This window comes from Martes martes (assembly GCF_963455335.1).
Source record: "Martes martes genome assembly, chromosome: 11".
NCBI classification, from domain to species: Eukaryota; Metazoa; Chordata; class Mammalia; order Carnivora; family Mustelidae; genus Martes; species Martes martes.
The window spans coordinates 12858623-12879561 of record NC_137899.1 but is presented as its reverse complement, the minus strand read 5'-3'; the positions used below and the strand labels follow the sequence as shown (position 1 = coordinate 12879561).

Below are 20939 nucleotides of genomic sequence, written 5' to 3'. Positions count from 1 at the left end.
GGCAGGCCTAGTGGGGCTGAAGATTATGGAGCCCTTCTCATTATAGGGAAGGTTCATAGCTCAAGCTAATTAGGTCTCATTGCTTGGGCCATTACTGGTTCAGGAATACAAAACATGATCCAGGTAGGACAAATCTGTCTTTCTTGGGATGGACAGTGTTGGGAGATGTTCTCTTCACAAAGGAAGTGATTTCAGAATGCTGGTACCCATCTTCCTTGGCTCAAGAGAAAATAACTCCAAAATATTGAGAAATGTTGAGAAATTCAAATACAGAACACTTTAATCTAGCTATGATCTATCATTGCCTCTTCCAGTTAAATGAGTATAAAAAGTATAAATACCCTTTAAGTGGGTTTCTGTGACTTTCAAGCTTCAATGCATTTACAAAAGCATTACATAAAATATGCACAAAGAACAATGGTTATAATAAATATGAATAAAATTCTTTTCTGTTCTCTTCATTCATCCTCTTTCCCTGTGAACAAATACAGAACTGTCTGTATCTCTAAGGATGGTTTATTTCATTTTCAAAAGTAGTATGCAAAATATTTACCTATGAATGCTAAGCAAGTGATTACAGGCAATATTTTAATAATTCTACTTCTTTAGCATATGACAAAACCACAATATATCTAGAAAGACAAAATGTTTTATTTTAAAACATTGGAAAACCATTGAAAGACAAATGTCCATTATATAACCATGAACATTAAATATTTGGAAACTGAGAATCTTCTAAAATGTGGTAGGCACTTCCAAAGAGCTAAATATTGCAAATTACTCTACTGTATGTCTTCTCTAATCTCAACAATACTTGATAAGATGAAAAATACCAAGAAGACTCAACTAATTATTCAAAGTCACCATCTTAGGGTTCAACTTAATTACAGGAGTAAAAGTTTTGTCCAAGATGTTCCTGACACATGAAGCTTCCGGGTGAATTTCAGAAATGTTAACAAAAGTATCTTCCTTTTTTGCCTGTGAATGTTTGAGTATTGCTGTATTGTTGGTTAATATCCACTACAGATACTGGTTCTAGGCCAGCCCAAGGGTCTTCAAGCATTGAAGGCTTGAAATAATTTTCCAACTCATTAGACATTCTTTTTTCTCTACCACGCCCTGATCCAAATGGTGTAGATGTCCTTGGAGAACCCTTTAGAAAAAAAATCATCAGTTAAAAAAATGTTTTGTAGAGATAATTGGCACTTTTTTTTTTTTAAGCTAGTGGGGATCACACTGCTAGTTAAAAGTTATTTTGAACCCAAGCATCTTCAACTGCGAAGTGCATTCTTCTTTTAATCTAGTGTTTTAGTTTGTAAAAGTATTCAAGCCAATTTGACATACTCGTTTATTAATAATTCCATTTGTCAGCTCAAATACTTTTTGATTTCTAATGTAGTAACTCTGCAGGACAACTGGTGATGAAATAACAAACTGTGCTTTAACCCTACAGCTTCAAAATTCCATCCTATGAAATTTTATCTACTTAGCTCCAGACTCAAAAGGGGTGGGGTTGGTTTACCACAACGAAAAGCAGGAAACCGTTTAAGTTTTAAATCACATGAATCCTAGGCACACCAGAAATACTCCCTCGGTCTCCTGTGTTCACTGAGAGGAACGGGAAACTTCCAAAAATCACCGATTTTTCCCTAGAAGACTTGGAGCAGAAGCCAGTGTAGTCCGAAGCTCCTCTCCCCACCACCTTCTCCCTCCCACCCCACGCCAAAAATGTGTGTAGTGGGAAAACGGCACCAGTCTATAACCCTATAACCCAGAGAGCTCTACGATAGAAATTCATTCGTTTTACCCCTCGGAGAGTAATTTACTCAGACGAACTGGCACGATCCCTGGCAAGGATAGGAATTCGGGAAATGTGCGTAGGAACGGCAGTGTACTAGTTCAAAGCGGGAGGGCTCTAGAAACAGAAAGTACAGCTCTGCTACCTAAGGTCACCTACAGTAAGTTACTTAACTTCTCTCTCAGCCTCAGTTTACTCATCTGCAAAACAGGGCCAACAATAGTATCTCACCTCATAGAGGATCAGACCAAATAATCCATGTAAAGGGATTATTATTAGTACCATGCCTGCCATACAGTAAGAGCTCGGCAAACGCTGGCTATTATTACCTGGGGGTGGGTCTGCTGCTGCCCTGGGGAGTAGCCGAATTGCTGCTGGGACCCCGCGGGGGACTTGGAGTAGGAGCCAGGGTAGCCGCCAGGGGACGGAGACCCGAATCGGCCCCCCGGGAAGCTGCCGCCGTGTCGCGGAGAGTGGCTGCTCCCGTAGGGCCTAGACCGGGGCCCGTACGGCGGCGTGTGGTGCGGACTCCCGTACCCGTCCCGAGGGGAGGACGGCCGCGGTCCGCCTCCGCCCGGGGTACCCCGGAAGCTGCTCCCGCTACCCCAACCTCCTACACCCGCGCCGGGGTAGGGAGGAGTCGGGGGTCGAAAATTCTGTCGGTGCATCTCAGGAGACGAAGACGAAGACCTCACTGCCGCCTTCTCCCGCCGGAACTGTCCCGACCAACCCTTCCCACAGACTTGGTGGTGCTTGCCAAAACAGTCCTCCGGCCGCCATCGAGGCAGAGCATATTGGTTCCGGCCTCACAAAGGTTCTGGCAGGCGCACGGTAGAAGTGGGTTACTGAATTGGGTAGAGATCAAGCAGATTTAAATAAGGGCAAGAGAAAGAGAAAGGACAAAAGCCGAACACTCGGCTCCAGCAAAGGCATTTATGGTCTTGCGCCGCCTGCTCAGGACCGACTAACCAAACGACTGCACGAACTGGAAAGCACCGCCCGGAAAGCACTAACCGCGCAAGCACTGCCCGGCGGGGCCCCGCCCACTAGGCGGGCGGAGGGCGGGGCCTGATTTGCTCACGGACGCCCCCTGTGGCGGCGGGCGGCGGGCGGCGGGCGGCGCGCACGCTGCTCTCTTCTTCACGCCGGGACCTAGGCTATCTGAGAGGCGCGCGATGCTGGCGACGCTGGCGACGCTGTCGAGGGTCGCGGCTCTGCGGAGAACCCGCCTTCTCTTCGGCCCGGGCGGCGGGAGGGGTTTGTGGACCGGCCGCCCGCAGTCAGGTACCCTCCGAGACGCGGTCCGGGCGGCGAAGGGGACTCCGGCCCCGGTCTCCCCCTCGGGCGGCGCCGTGGGGCGAGCACCCGCGCTTTCCCGAAGCGTCTCCTGCCCCCACAGCCCACCCTCTGGCCTTTCCCGCCTTTCGGGGCCCTCGCTCGCTGGCCCTGCGGCCGGCCTGGCCCCGCACCTCGGCCGCCCCGGGGTCACCCTGCTCGGCGTCCGGGCCGAGGGCGGAGAGCTCGCGCCCCAGCGCGGTCGTACTGGGCTCGCCTCTGCCCCTTACCCCTTCCCTGTCTCGTGTCCCGAGTTTAACTCACTTTGAGAAGCTACACCCGGCGGCATTTCAGAAAGGATTTCCGAGTACAGCTCTGCGGGACGGGGGGGAGAGCCTGTGGTAACTAATGTCGGACTTTACTCCTTCCTTGTTCTTGTTACACGGAGGCGGGGGAGGGAGGTGGCTCCGGCGCACGGATGCTGATTTTCGAAGAGCACACTTTGACCAAAGCTCTGAAAATCTTGACTGTTTCACAGACTTTTGGTTATAAAGACAAATGTGCTAATCCAAGCATGACACCTGATGTCTAATAAAACACACTTTGGTACCAGACACCTGTCCCAGAATTTTATTTAGAGATGTGGTTTAAAGTTATTACCGTTTTATAGAACTTTGTTTACTCCCTCGGAGTTTGGGAACGATGGTCCCGTGTGACTCGTGGAATCAGCTTGTGGGAAACAGAATCCTGAAGAACTTTGGGACTCCTGAGATCACAGCCCAGGGGGTGGCGGGGAGCCACTCCTCGCTGTCTCTGTGACATGCTCGGGGACAAGGCCAGCTGAAGTGTGATGTGTTCTCAGCTTGCATCCTCCTCGAGGAGTGGAGACACAAATGGCTTTCGGTTATTCTGAGGGAAATCTGTTCACCTAAGTTCTCCTTTTGACACAGTTGTAGAATCAATCAAGTCAGGAAAATGCCTTCAAAGCTTAGTGATGCAGTTAGGGCGTGAGGACCCCAGATGGTCCACTTCAGTATGTATTTCTCTATCTCGCCCAAAAATTTAGCCTTTGGGTGTTGTCTTGGTGCTTAGCTTAATGCCTGGTAATTGGGCACTCAAATATTTATTGAATGAACCATGGGGTCGGTCACATCATTATGGTTTAGTGATTCTCACTGGTCTTTCCTTTCACATTATCAACTAATCCTTTTTGGGTAGAGAGGGCAGAAAAATGAAGGCGATGGGGACCAAAATGACCTTTGTTAATTTTTTTTTTTATAACTGGCAACTGATTTGCAGAATTGATTAAAATACGGTATGTTGTCTTTTTACTTGGCCTACACTTCTAGAATGTTCTTTCCTGTAGTTATATCTTGCTGTCTTCTACACATGGGGACTTCCATTAGAAACGGGTGAAGGAAAGAAGTACAGTGCAGAATTTTTGACAGGTAGATTATACATAACAGTGTACCCTTCATCAGGTTTGCAGGGATATATAAGTGTTGAGAGTTAATTCTTTTTTTTTTTTTTAAGATTTTATTTATTTGAGAGAGTGAGAGAGAAAACACGGCAGTGGGGGAGGGTCAGAGGGAGAAGCAAATTCCCCACTGATCAGGGAGCCTGGTGCAGGGCTCTGTCCCAGGACCCTGAGATCAAGACCTGAGCCAAGTTAAGACGCCCAACCATTTGAGCCACCCAGGCGTCCCAGGAGAGTTAATAATTATATGAAAACTCTGAATCCCACTTGGATAACTTCTGAGAATAGGCAGTTTGCCCTTTTAGAGATCAGAAATAGGCCAAAAGAAGTTAAGTTACTTGCTTAAGTTCACATAACAAGCAGAGGTGCAACCAGCACTCAGGCTTCTTGAATCCCAGGAGAATTTTTTTCCCCTAAGTAAAGATAAATGAATTGACAATAAGTCTGTCCTTTTTTTTTTTTTTTTTTAAAGATTTTTATTTATTTATTTGAGAGAGAGGGAGTGCACGCATGTCTGTGCGGGCGCTACCAGAAGCCTGAGCTAGGGGGAGGGTCAGAGGGAGCAACAGACTCCCTACTGATCAGGGAGCCTGACACAGGGTGCCATCCAGGACCCTGGGATCATGACCTGAACTGAAGGCAGATGCCCAGTCGACTGAGCCACCCAGTCTAACCTTTGAAAAATGCAATAGTTAGGGGTGCCTGGATGGCTCAGTCAGTTAAGCGTCTGCCTTAGGGTCAGGTCATGATTCCAAGGTCCTGGAATCAAACCGGCCATCAAGCTTCCTGCTCAGTGGGGAGCCTGCTTCTCCCTCTCCTTTTGCTGCTCCTCCTGCTTCTGCTTTCTCTCTCTCAAATAAATAAACAAAATCTTAAAAAAAAAATGCAATAGAGGGGCACCTGGGTGGCTCAGTTGGTTAAGCAACTGCCTTCGGCTCAGGTCATGATCCTGGAGTCCCAGGATCAAGTCCCATATCGGGCCCTCTGCTCATCAGCGAGCCAGCTTCTCCCTCTGCCCCTCGCCCCTTTCATGCTCTCTCTCTCTCTCTCAAATAAATAAAATGTTAAAAAAAAAATGCAATAGAGAAACATTGTAAAATTTTGGAAGTGCTGTATAGCATATTATTTTAGATTTAGAGATTAGCACGTATAACCTTAATATTGAATTTTTATAAATGTTGCTAGAATCTTCCCATGTGTTAGTGAGGGAATTGCAATCTGGGTGCCTGAACTGGTGGGTCTGAGGCATCTATTTGTATTCAGTTTATTTGTATGGTGGTGAGTGCAGGGGAAGAGAGGTGAAGGGAGAGGGAGGAAGTTTTATGTTGGGTTACCTGGAATTAGAAAAGTGAGGAACTGGGGTGGTGGATATGAGAGTATGGTGGCTGCTCCTTGAACTCTGAGTCCTGTGAAGAGAAAAGGGCACCTCTTATTTTTGTGAGCAACAGAGGTTTTGGTTCCCCCCAAAACAGAATTACATCACTGTTTAGGGAGGATCAGTAATAGAAAACAGGATACTGGATAGGGCAGTGCTTTCATGGAAGACACTACGAGTGTTTAGGTACTTTTTTTCAAGTGGCGTTGTATACATAGGACATCAACAAGCAGAACATCAAGAACTTTCTGAGTACCTGTGAACTATATCTGGAGCCCCAGAAATAATTGGCTAACTTTGTGGTGTTCTGTGTTTCATTAGGTTTCATATTAATGCAAATAAGAGCACCATACCAAGAAAATTTAAGTGTAAACATAAATGAAACCATGTCTGTTTCTATAAGACAGGATTTTTATTTAGGTTGCCCAGGATTTTTTGGTGGGTACCCCCCTGCCTATATATATTTTATTTATTTATTTATTTATTTATTTATTTATTTTTTTTGGTAGAGCCTTATCTTCAAAGAACATCATTGAAAGCCCAAAATTTGAGAGCAGATGGGATGTATTTGAAGCAGGAATTGGGGTTTCAGAGCTCTGCTCACTCTGCACCTCTAAATGCCCCCCTGAAAAGAGGCTTCTGGGGCAACTCTGAGGAATTCCCTAGGGCTCTCCAGAAATGGTGTGAAAGCCAATATTTTAGGAGGTGTCAAATATTAACAAGGGCTGCAAATATCAATGTTTTGGTTCATTTTGCTGTGTATTAATCAGGAAGTGTATATTTTCATGTTTCTGTATGGTCACAGCTTTGTAAGCCAAGAAAACTAGAACTTGGGTTAAAGGGCAAGACTTAGAAATTAAAAGATTGTTAAGAGATTAGATTGTTAGAGAATGCCCAGGAAGTTTGTTTCTTTTTTCAAAGGGTTATAAAACTCAGAGCCTGAGACACATTTAAGATTGAGATTGTAACCCTGTGAAGTTAATCTTCCCTCAGGAGACATTTATTTACATTCCAAAGGGTAAGAACTCTGAGACCTTCCCTTTTCTAAGGAGAATTTGCTTACATTAGGAAGATTAGCTTTTTTTCTGCCTTTCTCTGGGAAAGTAGCAGTTGGGCAACTGTGATAGTTTTGGGGCCCTTCCCTATGATTCAACCCCTGTATGTGCAGGCCTAACCAAATGGCTTGCTGTAGGATGCCTGTGACATATTAGGTGTGGGAAAAGGGGTATACATTTTTTGGTGTAAGTAATAATAACTCTGATCTCTACTCCAGAACCTTGTGTTTACTCTCAGGCTAAAAAATGCATACATGTAAATATTAAAAACATGTTTTTGATATAAGACGTTTTGTTTTACAGGAGAGTATATTTAATAATTTATATGTATAGAAATGTTTATATGTATACTTAGTATATAATGTTTACCTTGGTATTTACTGAAACTTTCAGATTATTTCCATTTTTCTTATAGAGGTCCTGTTATTAGCTGTTTCATGTTAAATATATCCAGTAAAAACGTCAGTGTATCTCTGGGATGTGATTAATTCACTCATTTATAGAGTTAGGTCTATACTGAACACAGTGGATCACTTAACTATCACCTACATAATATTTTCAATGATAAAGCAAGTATTAGAAGCAGCTTGTTCTTAGGAGTCTCTGAGAGCCAAACATTACTGAGAATCATCTTCTTTTCAACTCTAAGCATGTATGCATTATCTGTGTTGTCACGCACGGGTGAACTGTTGTTTTACATAATTACTTATTTGTAGACTAATATTCTTTTTAAAAAAATACATATATATTTTAAATATTTATTTATTTGACACAGAGAGAGAGAGACAGTGCGAGAGGGAACGCAAGCAGTGGGAGTGGGAGAGGGAGAAGCAAGCCCCCTGCTAAGCAGGGAGCAGGATGTGAGGTTTATCCCAGTACCCTGGGATCATGACCTGAGCGGAAGGCAGACACTTAACAACTGAGCCACCCAGGGGACCCTTAAATATATATTTTTAAAGATTTTATTTTTTAACAGACAGAGCCAGAGTGAGCCCAAGCAGGGGGAGTAGGAGAAGGAGAAGCCGTCTCCCCACTGAGCAGGGAGCCCGACATAGGGGCTTGATCCTGGGATCCCAGGATCCCAGGATCATAACCTGAGCTGAAGGCAGACGCTCTGTAGACTAATATTCTTTACTCAGGTGTAACACAGGTGTTAAAGCATTAACTCACACTTGTAAAAATTTTCATTGCAAATAAAATTGCTTACAGAATTCTTCAATATGAAGGAGAACCTAAGAGTATAATTATTGTTGTCGAGACACAAATTTTTATTTTGAAATTAGAAAATAAAATTTTATTTTCACCGGAAGTTGTATTTTTGTATTTTTCCAATTATAAAAATACAGACATTTTGTAGGTAACCTGAAGTGTTTAAGAAAATAGAAAGCAAGAAAAAATATTAATTGCTTATCCAAGAAGCAACTTTTAATATTTAAATAGAAAAAAATAAGCCTTCAATAGTTTTAGTCTTTAAATAAAATAGAAGCTTTTTAAATGGGAAACCCACCTATACATGAGCATTTAGGTGATCTAGGTTTGGGAAAACATGGTACCTGTGCAGAAGAGTTAACATATTTATTTTTTGAGAGAGAAAGTGGGAAGGATAGAGGGAGAGAGAGAGTCTCAAGCAGTCTCCAGGCCCATCATGGACTTTGATGCAGGGCTCCATCTTAGGACTCTGAGATCATGACCTGAGCCGAAATCAAGAGTTGGACACTTAACTGACTAAGCCACCCTGGCAGCCTTCAGGCTGCTGTCTTTAGAAGGACCATCTTAGAAGTTTAGCCCTTGGATGGCATCTGGAAACTTGGCACTTGAACTGCTTCCTAATTAATAAGGGTGCCTAGATGGTTTGTACAATCCTTGTGATTTATGGTGAACCTGCTTTTCCTCTGAGTCTGGAAAGACTGGGAAGCAGAGCATGTCTATGTGAATAGCGCTCAGTAAAAACCTTAGATTCTGAGTTTGTAATAAGATTTCCCTGAGCAGAAGCATTGGACATGTTGCCTTTTTGTTTGTTTGTTTCTGGAGAAAGAAGCTGCTTGGTGTGGCTCCTCACAGAAGGAAGAGAACATAAGAAGCCTGTGCATGGATTTTTCCAGACTGTGCCTGTCTTTTTCCCTTGCTGATCCTGTCATATATCATTGTGTTGCAATAAACCTTAGTCACAAATACAACTATATGCTGAGTCCTGTGAATCCTTTTAGCAAATCACTGGAAGTGTGGGTAGTCTTTTTTTTTTTTTTTTTAAAGATTTTATTTATTTGTTTGACAGAGACACAGCGAGAGAGGGAACACAAGCAGGGGGAGTGGGAGAGGGAGAAAGCAGGCTGCCACTGGGCAGGGAGCTTTGATGCTGGGCTGTATCTCAGGACTCTGCGATCTTGGCCTGAAGGCAGACGCTTAAGACTGAGCCACTCAGGTAGCCCGGAATTGTGGGTAGTCTTGAGGAATCCTGATACAGTACCAGAGGTGGAAAGTAAAATGATTTTTTTTGAAAGTGAAATTCCAATATGTCAGAAAGCAAACAAGAGATAGGGAAAAGTTATTTTCACAAAATATGAATGATAAAAAGTTAATATTCTTCAGAAAGAATCCATACAAATCAGTAATAAGATAAATGTGCCTTAGCAATATGGGGCAAGATAATTTACAAGAGAATTTATAAGAATAATTTATAAGAGAAGAAGAAGAAGAGAATAATTTATAAGAGCAAATATGAAAAACTTTCAGAATTTGATTTCAGAAGTCATTAAATGCAAATTAAAATGACAGTGACATGCACATTTTTAACTGTCAAAGTTGCAACAAACAAGTAAAAAAAAAAATCCCACAAAACCAAGAGATCATATCCAGGGTCATGGAAGATGATGGAGAATATATACCATTTTCGTATACTGCTGGTGCTAGTATATATGGACAATTTGATAATTGGTATTAACAGTATTGAAGAGTTTGTAACATGAACACATGCTAGGCCTGCCTCTGTACTTGCAAACATGCTCTTCGCTTTCCCTTTTCCATCCCCCCAAACTCTAAAAGCCTTGGAGAATAATTTTTTTTTAAAGATTTTTATTTATTTATTTGATAGAGATTACAAGGAGGCAGAGAGGCAGGCAGAGAGAGAGGAGGAAGCAGGTTCCCTGCTGAGCAGAGAGCCCAATGCGGGGCTCGATCCCAGGACCCTGAGACCATGACCTGAGCTGAAGGCAGAGGCTAAGCCTTGAAGAATAATTTTTATCTTTACTACTTGAAGAGAAGTTTCTTGGAGGGTCTCATAGACCCTCACACAGAAGCACCCTAAATTCTCTCTAGACCTCTCTTTTGCTCTTCAAAATTACCCACTGGAAGCTGTTAAAAACAAATCAAATTGTAAAACATATTATTTTTCACATGCATATCCACCCCACACACTTCTTCCAGGCTGTGCCTTCCTATGCCCCCCCTTCCCCTCTATTCCTTTTAGTTAAATATTTGCAGTGTTCTGTAAAATAGGACTCAATACCTTTTTTTGTGTCAAAAGAGAGCTCATCCTATTCACAGTCTAACACTGCAACATCCCCCCGCCTCCTTGCACACACATTTTCTTCTTTGCTGTGATTAAATTATAATTCCCCTTAACACCATCAACACATAATGATAGTGTTGCATGAACAACCTAGAGGGAGCCCTCTTTTGCCAGTTCTGTAGAAGGAGATGCCTTTTTCTAATTTGTGCAAAGAACTTACGTTTGGTTAGTCTTCTTGCAGAGGACAGCCACACCACCAACGTTGAGTTCAAGGAGCCCCTGGGGTTTGTGAGCACTCATATTCAGGAGTTAGTAACTATCATTTGCTCCACTAGTTCCTGGTTTAGCCACTTTGATCATCTGAGTAGTTAACTTCAGAATGGCCCATTGATGAGTCCTGAACATTGACTTTTTTTTCCCTCAGGCTTTCTGACTTTTGGTTATAAATTCTATAACTCTAAATTGATTTACGTGATCTATAAATGGGTAGTGTTTCACCTTTCCACATACCAATCTATAGTAGTGGTCCATCTCCTAAAGGGCTGAAAAAACAATCCCTTGCATATAAGTTGATATTTAAAAATTTTTATCGCTTAAAATACACTTTATAATAACTAAAGTGAGAGTAAGATCTGAGATGTGTGGGGAATATGCTTTTCTTTAGCCTAGTGGGCAGAAGGGTTGTGAAAGAAGGCTTAGTTGTAGGCTGATTAATTTTAGGCAAGAATATGTATGGAAGTTGAAAACCTGGAAATTGATTTCTTTAAAATGATTCATGTATCTCGTAGAAAGTCTCCCCATATCTCAAGGGACAGTAAAACAATTCCCCTGAAATGGACTTATCAGTTGTTAGCTTTAATGCTGTGACATTGCTTAGAGGCTACCATTTTTCTCCTCCAGTGCTGGGATCTCTAGTAGTCACGGTAGGCTTGGTTGTGCTGCAGTACAAATTAACCCATGATCTTCGTGGCTTAATACAATAAAAACATCTTTTTTGAACGTCTAACTTCACTCTTTGTAACTTGCAGCCTCCAAGGTCACTGTAGTGTGAGAAGAGAAGCCCGGAGGTTTTCATGCAGTATTTTTAAGGGTCGGGCCTAAAATGGCTTTTGTTACTTGTGCCTGTTCATTTATTGGCCAGACCCCAGGTATTGGACCCCAATCTAACCTCAAGAGAAAGCTGGGAAGTGTGGAGGAACAGAGGGATTTTGGATTGGCACTGACTTGTATTTTGGTTGTGCATGCTTCACTCATGACTCAAAAGCCCCCTTTCTGATCTTTTTACATCATTCTTCCTATAAACTCCTCAAGTTTTCCTTAAAATAGTGGCATCCAACAGTTCCAAAACCTGTTTGATTGCAAATCCCACAGTAATAGCGGAGTTCTTACGGATGAAGGACAATTGTTAAGAAATAGGATGTCAGCTATAAATTATTGTAAGTAATTATCCACCTAACTTCTCTCTGGTGGTCTCTTGTGTGATTGCCTTGCAACTTGAGCATCACTCCCACTCCACCTTTTTTGCAGCTCCGAAATTCTACTTTCCCCAGAATGTCTTCCAGCGGATACTAATTTTTAAAGTATTCTAAACTCCTACAGTTACCTGTCAAACTATACCGTTAGGAACAGAGCTTTTTTTCAAGACTTCTAACCCATGCTATAGAGAAAACATCCTGCTAACTATCCTAAATAAAGCTTCAGCAGATTAAGAGAACATGCTTTGAGAAGATGTCCATCTCCTGCTTTCTTACTCCCAAGTTCTGGTAGTTAAGTTCTCTGTAAAATATCAAATTAAAAAATCCTTTTAGTGTATGTTACATGTTCTATTTGACATAATATTTGATCAGTTTGTTTTATGACTTGGCCTTTTTCTTTCTTTTTTAATGTTGGCTAGTACAGTGGGGAGGGATGCCATGATTGCTGTCACACAGATGAGCCACTTAGGTGGGCATCTGTCAATTATGTCTACTCTAGTGCTGCTCAGGTTTGTTTGTGTCCCGGAAACCTTAGGGCCAAATACCAGGGGAGACTTAGAAGCAACTCTGGCAAGCATAGAATTGATGGCGCCTTCATTATAATTATACTTCTTTGCATGATTGCTCAGCTGTATCCTTATAATAGCTTTTACTCCTAGAGGCTAAATAAGATAGAGCGGTATACAAGCTGCTCAGTAGATCACAACAAATTAACAACTGATGCCCTTTCCAACTGTTTTTCCTCTTATAATCACCCTTTATTCCCATCCAGCTTATTCTTGTCTTTCACAAACTGGCAAAATATGGGTGTGTAGATATCCTTCTTAAGTATAGGGTATTGAGAGTCATGTTTATTTCTGTTCCTTCAAACAATCATGTGTTTTTCTTTCTTTCTTTTTTTTTTTAAAGATTGTATCCATTCATTTGACAGAGATCACAAGTAGGCAGAGAGGCAGGCAGAGAGAGAGAGAGAGAGAAGGTGAAGCAGGCACCCCGCTGAGCAGAGAGCCCGATGCGGGGCTCGATCCCAGGACCCTGAGATCATGATCCAAGCCAAAGGCAGAGGCCCAACCCGCTGAACCACCCAGGCGCCCTGTGTTTTTCTTTTCTTGTTTTAACATTTGGAATAAGTTATTTACTTTAATAGGTGGTGTGACTATATGTAATACATGTATGATAGTGATAATAATGACAAAAGTAAACTTTTAGTAGGCAGTTACCATATGCCAAAAAGTGTGCTAAACACTTTATATACAACATCTCATTTAATCCTTGCAAACTCTATGATTTAGGTGTTTCAAATGAGGAAACAAGTTCAGAGAAGTGAAGTTATCTTGAAGGCCAGTGGGGAGTAAGTCCTGGGGCATAAAATCGAATCCAGTCAGTCTCCAGCGTTCACGCTCTTCACTGTGTAAAACCCATTCAGTGATTTGACTTCAGTGTGCTCTGGAAGTTCTGTCTGGAAGTTATCTTGTATTATTTACTTGTATTATCGTCTTCTCAAATAATACAAGTGAAATTCTATTGCCTGATGTGAAATGAGTTCAGTTTAAAAGTTTTTGCTTCACGAAACAAAGTTTTACTAATTTATTATGGCTGTGAGATGGCATTGGTAGTGAAATGTAGACTTCTTTTAATAGATTTGGAATGAAATGAGATCGATGAAGAGACCCCTAAATGTATTTCATGCATCATTTCAAATAAAACAGGGGTCCTAAAAAGAGATCTGAGTACAGATGACCAGTACTTTTGGAGATCTATGCAACAAGAAGAATTACTTGTATATTCATTCCTAATGTCAAAATATCTTCTCATATCTGAGGTCTTTTTATGTTTTTTATTGTTGAAAGTATTTTTCTAATTTTGTTGATTCTTTATGTTTTCATTTTTTGCTTTTGGTCTTTTTTTTTTTTTGCTGATTAGAAACGTAATCACAGTAAGGAAAATTACAGAAATATATAATTTAGCTGGTAAAAGTTCTCAATAAATTCTTTCCCCAAGATTTAACCACTGATAGAATTTTATGAATGCTCCTACAACTACCAACATTTATTATTATTATTTTTATTTAGGGAGAGAGAGAGAGAGCGCGCGCTCACATATGCATGAGCCGTGGGTGGGGGAGGGAGAGGGAGAGAGAGAGAATCTAAACAGGCTCCACACTGGTCCTCTATCATGACCCTGAGATCATGACCTGAGCCGAAATCAAGGGTTGGTTGCTTAACTGGCTGAGTGACCCAGGTGCCCCTACCAATATACATTCTTAATGTTACTATATATTTAAATATATGTATTTACATATTAACAAAATAGGATTATATTATACATCCTGTTCTATAATTTGATTTTATTTTTTAACTTAGAAATGTATCTTGGGTCAAGTTTTCATGTCAGGATATATAAATCTGTTTCATTTTTCTTAGTATCTACTTGAGAGTGTATTGTAACAATGTGCCAGTGCTTATTTAACATTTCACCTCTTGTTGGATTTTTGTATTGCTTTTAATATTTCTCTTCAGTATTAAACTTAGAGGGGCAATTCACAAAAGAAGATATATGAATGATCAATTATTACATGAAAAGATGTTCAACATTATTCATCAGGGAAATGCAAATTAAAACCACAATAAGAAACATTATCTACCCATTAGAATGACTAACATTAAAAAGAATAACAAGTCCCAGTGTTGTGAGGACATGGAGCATCTAGAACTCTCATGCACTGTTGTACAACCACTTGGGAGATCTGTTTGGCAGTTTCTTAGAAAGTTAAAGATACACTCATCATATTACTCAGCCATTCCACCAGATATTTACTCAAGAGAAATTAAAGCATGTTCACACAAAGACTTGTACATGAATGTTCATAGCAGCTTGATTTACTGTAGCCTAAAAATGGAAACAACTCGATGTCCATCAACAGTTGAATGGATAACAAATATCGTAGAATACTACTCACTTAAAAAATGCAACAACAGGGGCACCTGGGTGGCTTAATCAGTTAAGCGTCCGGCTCTTGATTTCCTCTGCCCCTCCTCCTGCTTGTCCTGTCTCTCCCTCTCTCAAATGAATAAATAAAGTCTTTAAAAAAAAATGCAACAACGTGAATGAATCTCAAAATTATTACACCTTATGGAAGAAGCCAAACACAAAAGAATCCCTACTAAATGATTTCATTTACATGAAATTCTGGAAAATGCAAACTAAATTGTAGTAACAGAAAGCAGATCAATAGTTTCCTAAGGCTGGGATTGGAGGGAAAGATAGTTTGCAAAGGACTGGAGGAAACTTTCAGGTGATGGAAAGTTCTGTTTCTTGATTGTGGAGGTGACTTCACTGGTGTATGTATCTGTCAAAACTGAATTAATTGTTACTAATATTTTTTTAAAATTTTTTTGGTCTTAAGTAATCTCTACCCCCAATGTGGGACTTGGATTCATGATCTCAAGACTCTGAGAGCAAGAGCTACATGCTCTGCCCACTGAGCCAGTCAGGTGCAAAACTTAATTAATTGTATCATTTATTATATGTGAATTATTTGTAACAATGCTGATTGAAAGACATCTGAAGTACAGCAGAAAATCAAAACAAGTTCTGCAGTGAACGTTTTCTTACCTATGTCTAGGCATACTTGTGGATCTTTTTGTGACTTATATTCTATCAACAGGAGAACCTAGTCAAAGGATTTTAACATTTAAAATTTTTATGGGAAGTGTTAAATTGCTGCAGTACAGAGTCATTAGTGATTTACATTCTACAGTGTATGAAAGTGCCCATTTCACCACACCCTTGCCAATACTGGGTGTTAATTTATGAATGTTTGCCAATGTGTTAAGAAAAAAAATTCTTATTGTTTAAATTTTCATCTTCTGCTTGTAAATGAAATTTGTGTAAACGTCTTTTGGTAGCATACTGGAAATTTTTATTTATCTGTGAATTGACTGTTCATATATGTTTCATATTTTTCCATTGGGCTTTCTTTCTTTCTTACTGATTTTTTAAATATAATTTAAAAAAAAAAGATTTTATTTATTTATTTGTCAGAAGGGGAGAGAGAGAGAGAGAGATGTGGGACTCTGTCCTGGACCCTGAGATTATGACCTGAACCGAAGCAGACATTTAACCAACTGAGCCACCCAGGCGCCCCTCTTTCTTACTGATTTTTAGTATTATTTTTTTTTATTTTTTTTTAATAAATTTTTTTTTAAAGATTTTATTTATTTATTTGACAGAGAGAGAGAGAGATCACAAGTAGGCAGAGAGGCAGGCAGAGAGAGTGAGAGAGGGAAGCAGGCTCCTTGCCGAGCAGAGAGCCCGATGTGGGACTCGATCCCAGGACCCTGAGATCATGACCCGAGCCGAAGGCAGCGGCTTAAACCACTGAGCCACCCAGGCGCCCCTCTAGTATTATTTTATATATTGTAGAAACCTTTTGTTTTTTACATATACTGCAAATGTTTCTATCCTTCGAGTCTGTTACTTATCTTTTAAGTTTAATCGTGGTATCTTTCATTGTATTGAGTTTAAAATTTTACGTAGCCAGAATTATCAACTTTGATGATTTAATTTCAAAATTTTTGGGGGTAGGGAAGAACTTTCCTCAACTAAAACTGTAACATATTTCTTTCATCTTCTTCCAGTGTTTTAATTGTTTCATTTACTTAAAATTTAATTTGTATTTAGATCTTAGAACTTAATAGGATTATGTGTAGGTCACATTTCCTCTTTTTCTATATGGATAATCAGTTTTCCCAATACTGTGTCTTAAGTAATTTATCCTTTTCCCATTGATTTGAGATTTTCTCTGCATTATGTAACAATTTTTCATTTCTTTGTATGGCTGTTTCTCTCTCCATTTGTTTTATATGTTAATATCATATTTTAAAAATTTTACTTTTTTTTTTAACTTTGTAGGCCAAATATTCTTCCTTCCACAAAAAATTCTGGGCTATTCTTGATCATATACTCATCAAGATGAATTTTAGAATCAATTTATCAAACCTTTACTTTTCCACCCCCTGTTGCCCACTCTTCTGAGCTATGTTTGATGATGGTATTCAATTTTGTTTCAAAGCTTCCCAGGGCTGGTCAAGGGCTTCCTTGTTGAGCTAGCACTAATCTTTTTCTTGCCTCTTTCATACAGGTAATTCTTGTTATTAGAGGTAGTTATATTCTATAAACTGAACACCTAGTTAGTTAATACTGAACGATTGTTCCTAGGGGAAATAGAGGATTAAGTTCCTGCCAGTCTTTGGTCACACATTTTTGACCACTGATAAATACACATAATGTTGTTAAGTGTGTGTGTTTTTGTTTAAACTCACCTTATTTAATATATATTGATGTTTCATTAACTTTGAACTTGGTGCATAGCATTATAATTTCTATACTTATAGTCATGCCTGAACAAAGCTCAACTAACATATTTTCTACATGGGGCACCTGGGTGACTCAGTCAGTCAAGCATCTGCCTTCAGCTCAGGTCATGATCCTGGGGTCTTGGGATCGAGCCCCTGTGTTGGGCTCCCTGCTCAGCCTGGAGTCTGCTTCTCCCTTTCTCTCTGGCCCTCCACCAGTTTATGCTCTCTCTTGTCTCTCTCTCCTCAAATGAATAAATAAAATCTTTAAAAAAGGGGGGGGTACCTGGATGGCTCAGTTTGTTGGGCGACTGCCTTCAGCTCAGGTCATGATCTCGGGGCCCTGAGATCGAGTTGCGTATCAGGCTACCTGCTCAACAGGAGCCTGCTTCTCCTTCTTCCACTCTCCCTGCTTGTGATCTCTCTCTCTCTCTGACAAATAAATAAATAAAATCTTCAAAATAAAAAAAAGGCTCATCATAGTCTTCTTGCACTTAGGAACACCAGACAGCACTTCCGCCACTACTCTTGGGGACCATTTTTTTTTTTTTTTGAAGATTTTATTTATTTATTTGAGAGAGCGAGACAGAGCCTGAGCAGGGTGGGGACATAGGGAGAAGCAGGCTGTCCACTGAGCAGGGAGCCGGTGCAGAATTCAATCCCAGGACCCTGGGATCAAGACCTGAGCTGAAGGCAGACGCTTAACTGACTGAGCCATCCACGCGCCCCTGGGGGACCATTTTAAATGGTGAGATCACCAAAGAAAGCACAGAAATGTGAAAATGTGACACTAAATACACCACATAAAGGACACTTGTTTATAGTGTGAGACCTGAAGCAAGAAAGCCAGTGCGTTGGCTACTTTGACTTCAGCTGGGAACATGTACATCAAGTGACTGAAATTTTTCTGCCTTCTGTGCCTGTCCTGGAATGAGTTGCAGAAGCCCTGCAGTATTGATCTTGGAATTAGCGAGGAGTTGGATTCTCTAATATAGAATCTGCGAATAATGAGAATGGACTGTGATTCCCCTCTGAAGCTGCAGCCGTGTGTGTGTGAGTAATGAATCAGGGAAGGCTTCAGAGTGCCAGTATTTGTCAAAACACTGCAGGGGACATCACAGCCAAAATGATACTTCACCTGTTGCTCATCAGTTTAACATAACTTACTTGTTTTTAATTTTTGAAAATCAAGGTTTTACATATACTTCAGATCTGTAAGGTTAAATTATGAAAAACAGTAGCCTCTTATGTCTCTCTGCCCCTTTCCTTTTTCCAGAGATAACAAATTTCAGTTCTCTCAGCTGTTTCTTTTAGTTTTTACCTCCAGATCTCTAACTAAGGTGATTATGATGCTACTTCTTGATTTTGTTTTTAGGCGTTATCTGTAGTGATAAAGACTAGCTTTGTCTTACCGTCATTCCAACGATTACACATACACTTTCCATTTTACCAAATGGTAAATTTTGCTAGACCAGTTCAGTACTTACATTGTTAGGATTTTTTGATTACATTGCTGCCCCACACACCTTTTTGTTTTTCTCTTCCGTTAATATTTGTCTGGCTTCTTTATTTACTTTCTCAATATCTTTCCTTAATTCATTCCCAACTGTACCGTAAGTGTAAATATTTCAGTTATTGTGTTCGTATTTTCTTTACTATCATCCTGAGGATTCTTTTCATCTTTCTTCTCCTTTAAGATCCTACATTTTCTGATACCATATCTTATTTCTTATTGTGTTTTTGGTGGAGCATATCCTATAGAAATCATTTTCCCAAGAAAGGATAGAAAGGCAAAGTTTTTGAAAATTTATTTGATTAAATATATTCTTTTTCTACCCTCACACAAGACTCATGGCTTGACTGGGTTTAGATTTAAAAGAGAAATAAATTTTCCTCTCAGAATTCTAAGGTTTTTGTTCCATTTTAATGTTTTAGTTTCCAGTACTGTTGAGAAGTTCAATGATATTTTGCTAGCCAGTCCTTTCTATATGCTTTTTTCTCCCTAGAAAGTTTTTCAGATCTTCTTTTGGCAGAGAAAAAAAAAATCTTAATGTTCCAGATTCTTACATTGAAAATTTTTTAGCACTTTGTTATTTTTAAATTTTTTTTATTAAAGTATAGTTGAAATACAATGTTACATTAGTTTCAGGTGTATAATATCATGGTGTGACAACTCTATGTACTATGCTATATTCACCACAAGTGTAGCTACTGTCTGTCATCATACAATGCTATTACAACACCATTTACCATATTTCCTATGCTGTACCTTTCATTCCCATGAATTATTCATTCTTGGTATGTGTCTTTTTATTTTTATTAATTTAATTAAATTAGTTAATTCTTTTCAAAGATTTTAGTTATTTATTTGACACAGACGAGAGATCACAAGTAGGCAGAGAGGCAGGCAGAGAGAGAGGGGGAAGCAGGCTCCCTGCTGAACAGAGAGCCTGATGCGGGGCTCAATTCCAGGACCCTGAGATCATGACCTGAGCCAAAGGCAGAGGCCCAACCCACTGAGCCACCCAGGTGCCCGGAATTAGTTAGTTTTTTGAATTTTAGTGTAGTTGATATAGAATGTTGCATTAGTTTCAGGTATACATTACAATGATTTGACAAATCTGTACATTGATTTTATATTCATCACAAGTCTGTCACCATGCAATGCTATTATAGTATCACTGACTACATTCCCTAGGCTGTGCCTTTAATTCCCATAACTTACTGGAAGCCTGTATCTCCAACTCCCCTTTACCCATTTTGCCCATCCTCCTACCCCTCTCCCCTCTAGCAACCATCAGTTTGTATTTATAGGTCTGATTCTGCTTTTGGTTTGTTTATTCATTTGTTTTGTTTTTTAGATTTCACGTATGGGTGACATCTTACGTGATTTGTCTTTCTGTCTGACTTATTTCACTTAGCATAATACCCTGTAGGTTTATCCATGTTGTTGCAAAAGGCATGATTGCATCTTTTTTCAAGGCAGAGTAATATTCCTCTGTGTGTGTGTGTGTGCGCGCATCTCATGTCTTCTTTATCTGTTTATCTATTGATGGACACGGGGGCTGCTTCCATAGCTTGGCTATTGTAAATAATGCAGTAAATATAGGGGTGCATATATCTTTTCAAAGTGGTGTGTGCCTTTTTAAAATCTGTGCAGGGCATGCAGAGGACCTTTTCAGTATGGAAATTCATACCCTTCAGTTCTGTGAACATTTTCTGAATTATTTGTTTACTAATGTTCTCTTTTCTGTTTTTGCTCTTCCCTCTTTGAGCAGCCTGTATTATCAGAATTCCTGGGCTGACCCTTTCTTTTTCCTCCTTCTCCATTTTTCACTTTTATTATTTCTTTTTGTTCTGTCTGGGTGATTTTCTTTATCTTTTTTTTTTAAGATTTATTTATTTGAGAGAGAGAGGAAGAGTGAGTGGGGAGAGGGGCAGAGAGAGAGAGAGAGAGAGGCAGAGAGTCCTCAAGCAGACTCCCTACTGAGTGTGAAGCCTGAAGCGGGGCTCAATCCCGGGACCTTGAGATCATGACCTGAGCTGAAATCAGGAGTCTGCTGCTTAACCAAATGAGCTACCCAGGTGCCCCATCTTATTTTTATTTCTACCTTTCTCT

The 20939-nt window shown here is 40.2% G+C and overlaps 2 protein-coding genes across 5 annotated transcripts in view; one reads left to right on the top strand and one right to left on the bottom strand.

Moving 5' to 3' along the window:
• Positions 1 to 2795, bottom strand: part of MPLKIP (M-phase specific PLK1 interacting protein) — a 72593-nt gene extending 69798 nt beyond the window's left edge. Inside the window, exons 1-2 of one of the 2 annotated variants that reach the window (XM_080818393.1) lie at positions 2128 to 2795; positions 634 to 1153 (exon numbers count right to left, since the gene is read on the bottom strand). In XM_080818393.1, the coding sequence (XP_080674519.1) occupies positions 953 to 1153; positions 2128 to 2466 (540 nt within the window). In that variant the 5' untranslated portion in view covers positions 2467 to 2795 and the 3' untranslated portion in view covers positions 634 to 952. Of the gene's footprint in view, positions 1 to 633; positions 1154 to 2127 lie in introns of those variants that run through there. The other variant, XR_013967648.1, reaches the window with a different exon arrangement.
• A 60-nt stretch (positions 2796 to 2855) lies between these two features.
• Positions 2856 to 20939, top strand: part of SUGCT (succinyl-CoA:glutarate-CoA transferase) — a 765791-nt gene continuing 747707 nt past the window's right edge. For 2 of the 3 annotated variants that reach the window (XM_080818391.1, XM_080818392.1), the window contains exon 1: positions 2856 to 3082. In XM_080818391.1, coding sequence (XP_080674517.1) covers positions 2974 to 3082 — 109 coding nt within the window. In that variant the 5' untranslated portion in view covers positions 2856 to 2973. The remainder of the gene's footprint in view (positions 3083 to 20939) is intronic. The other variant, XM_080818390.1, reaches the window with a different exon arrangement.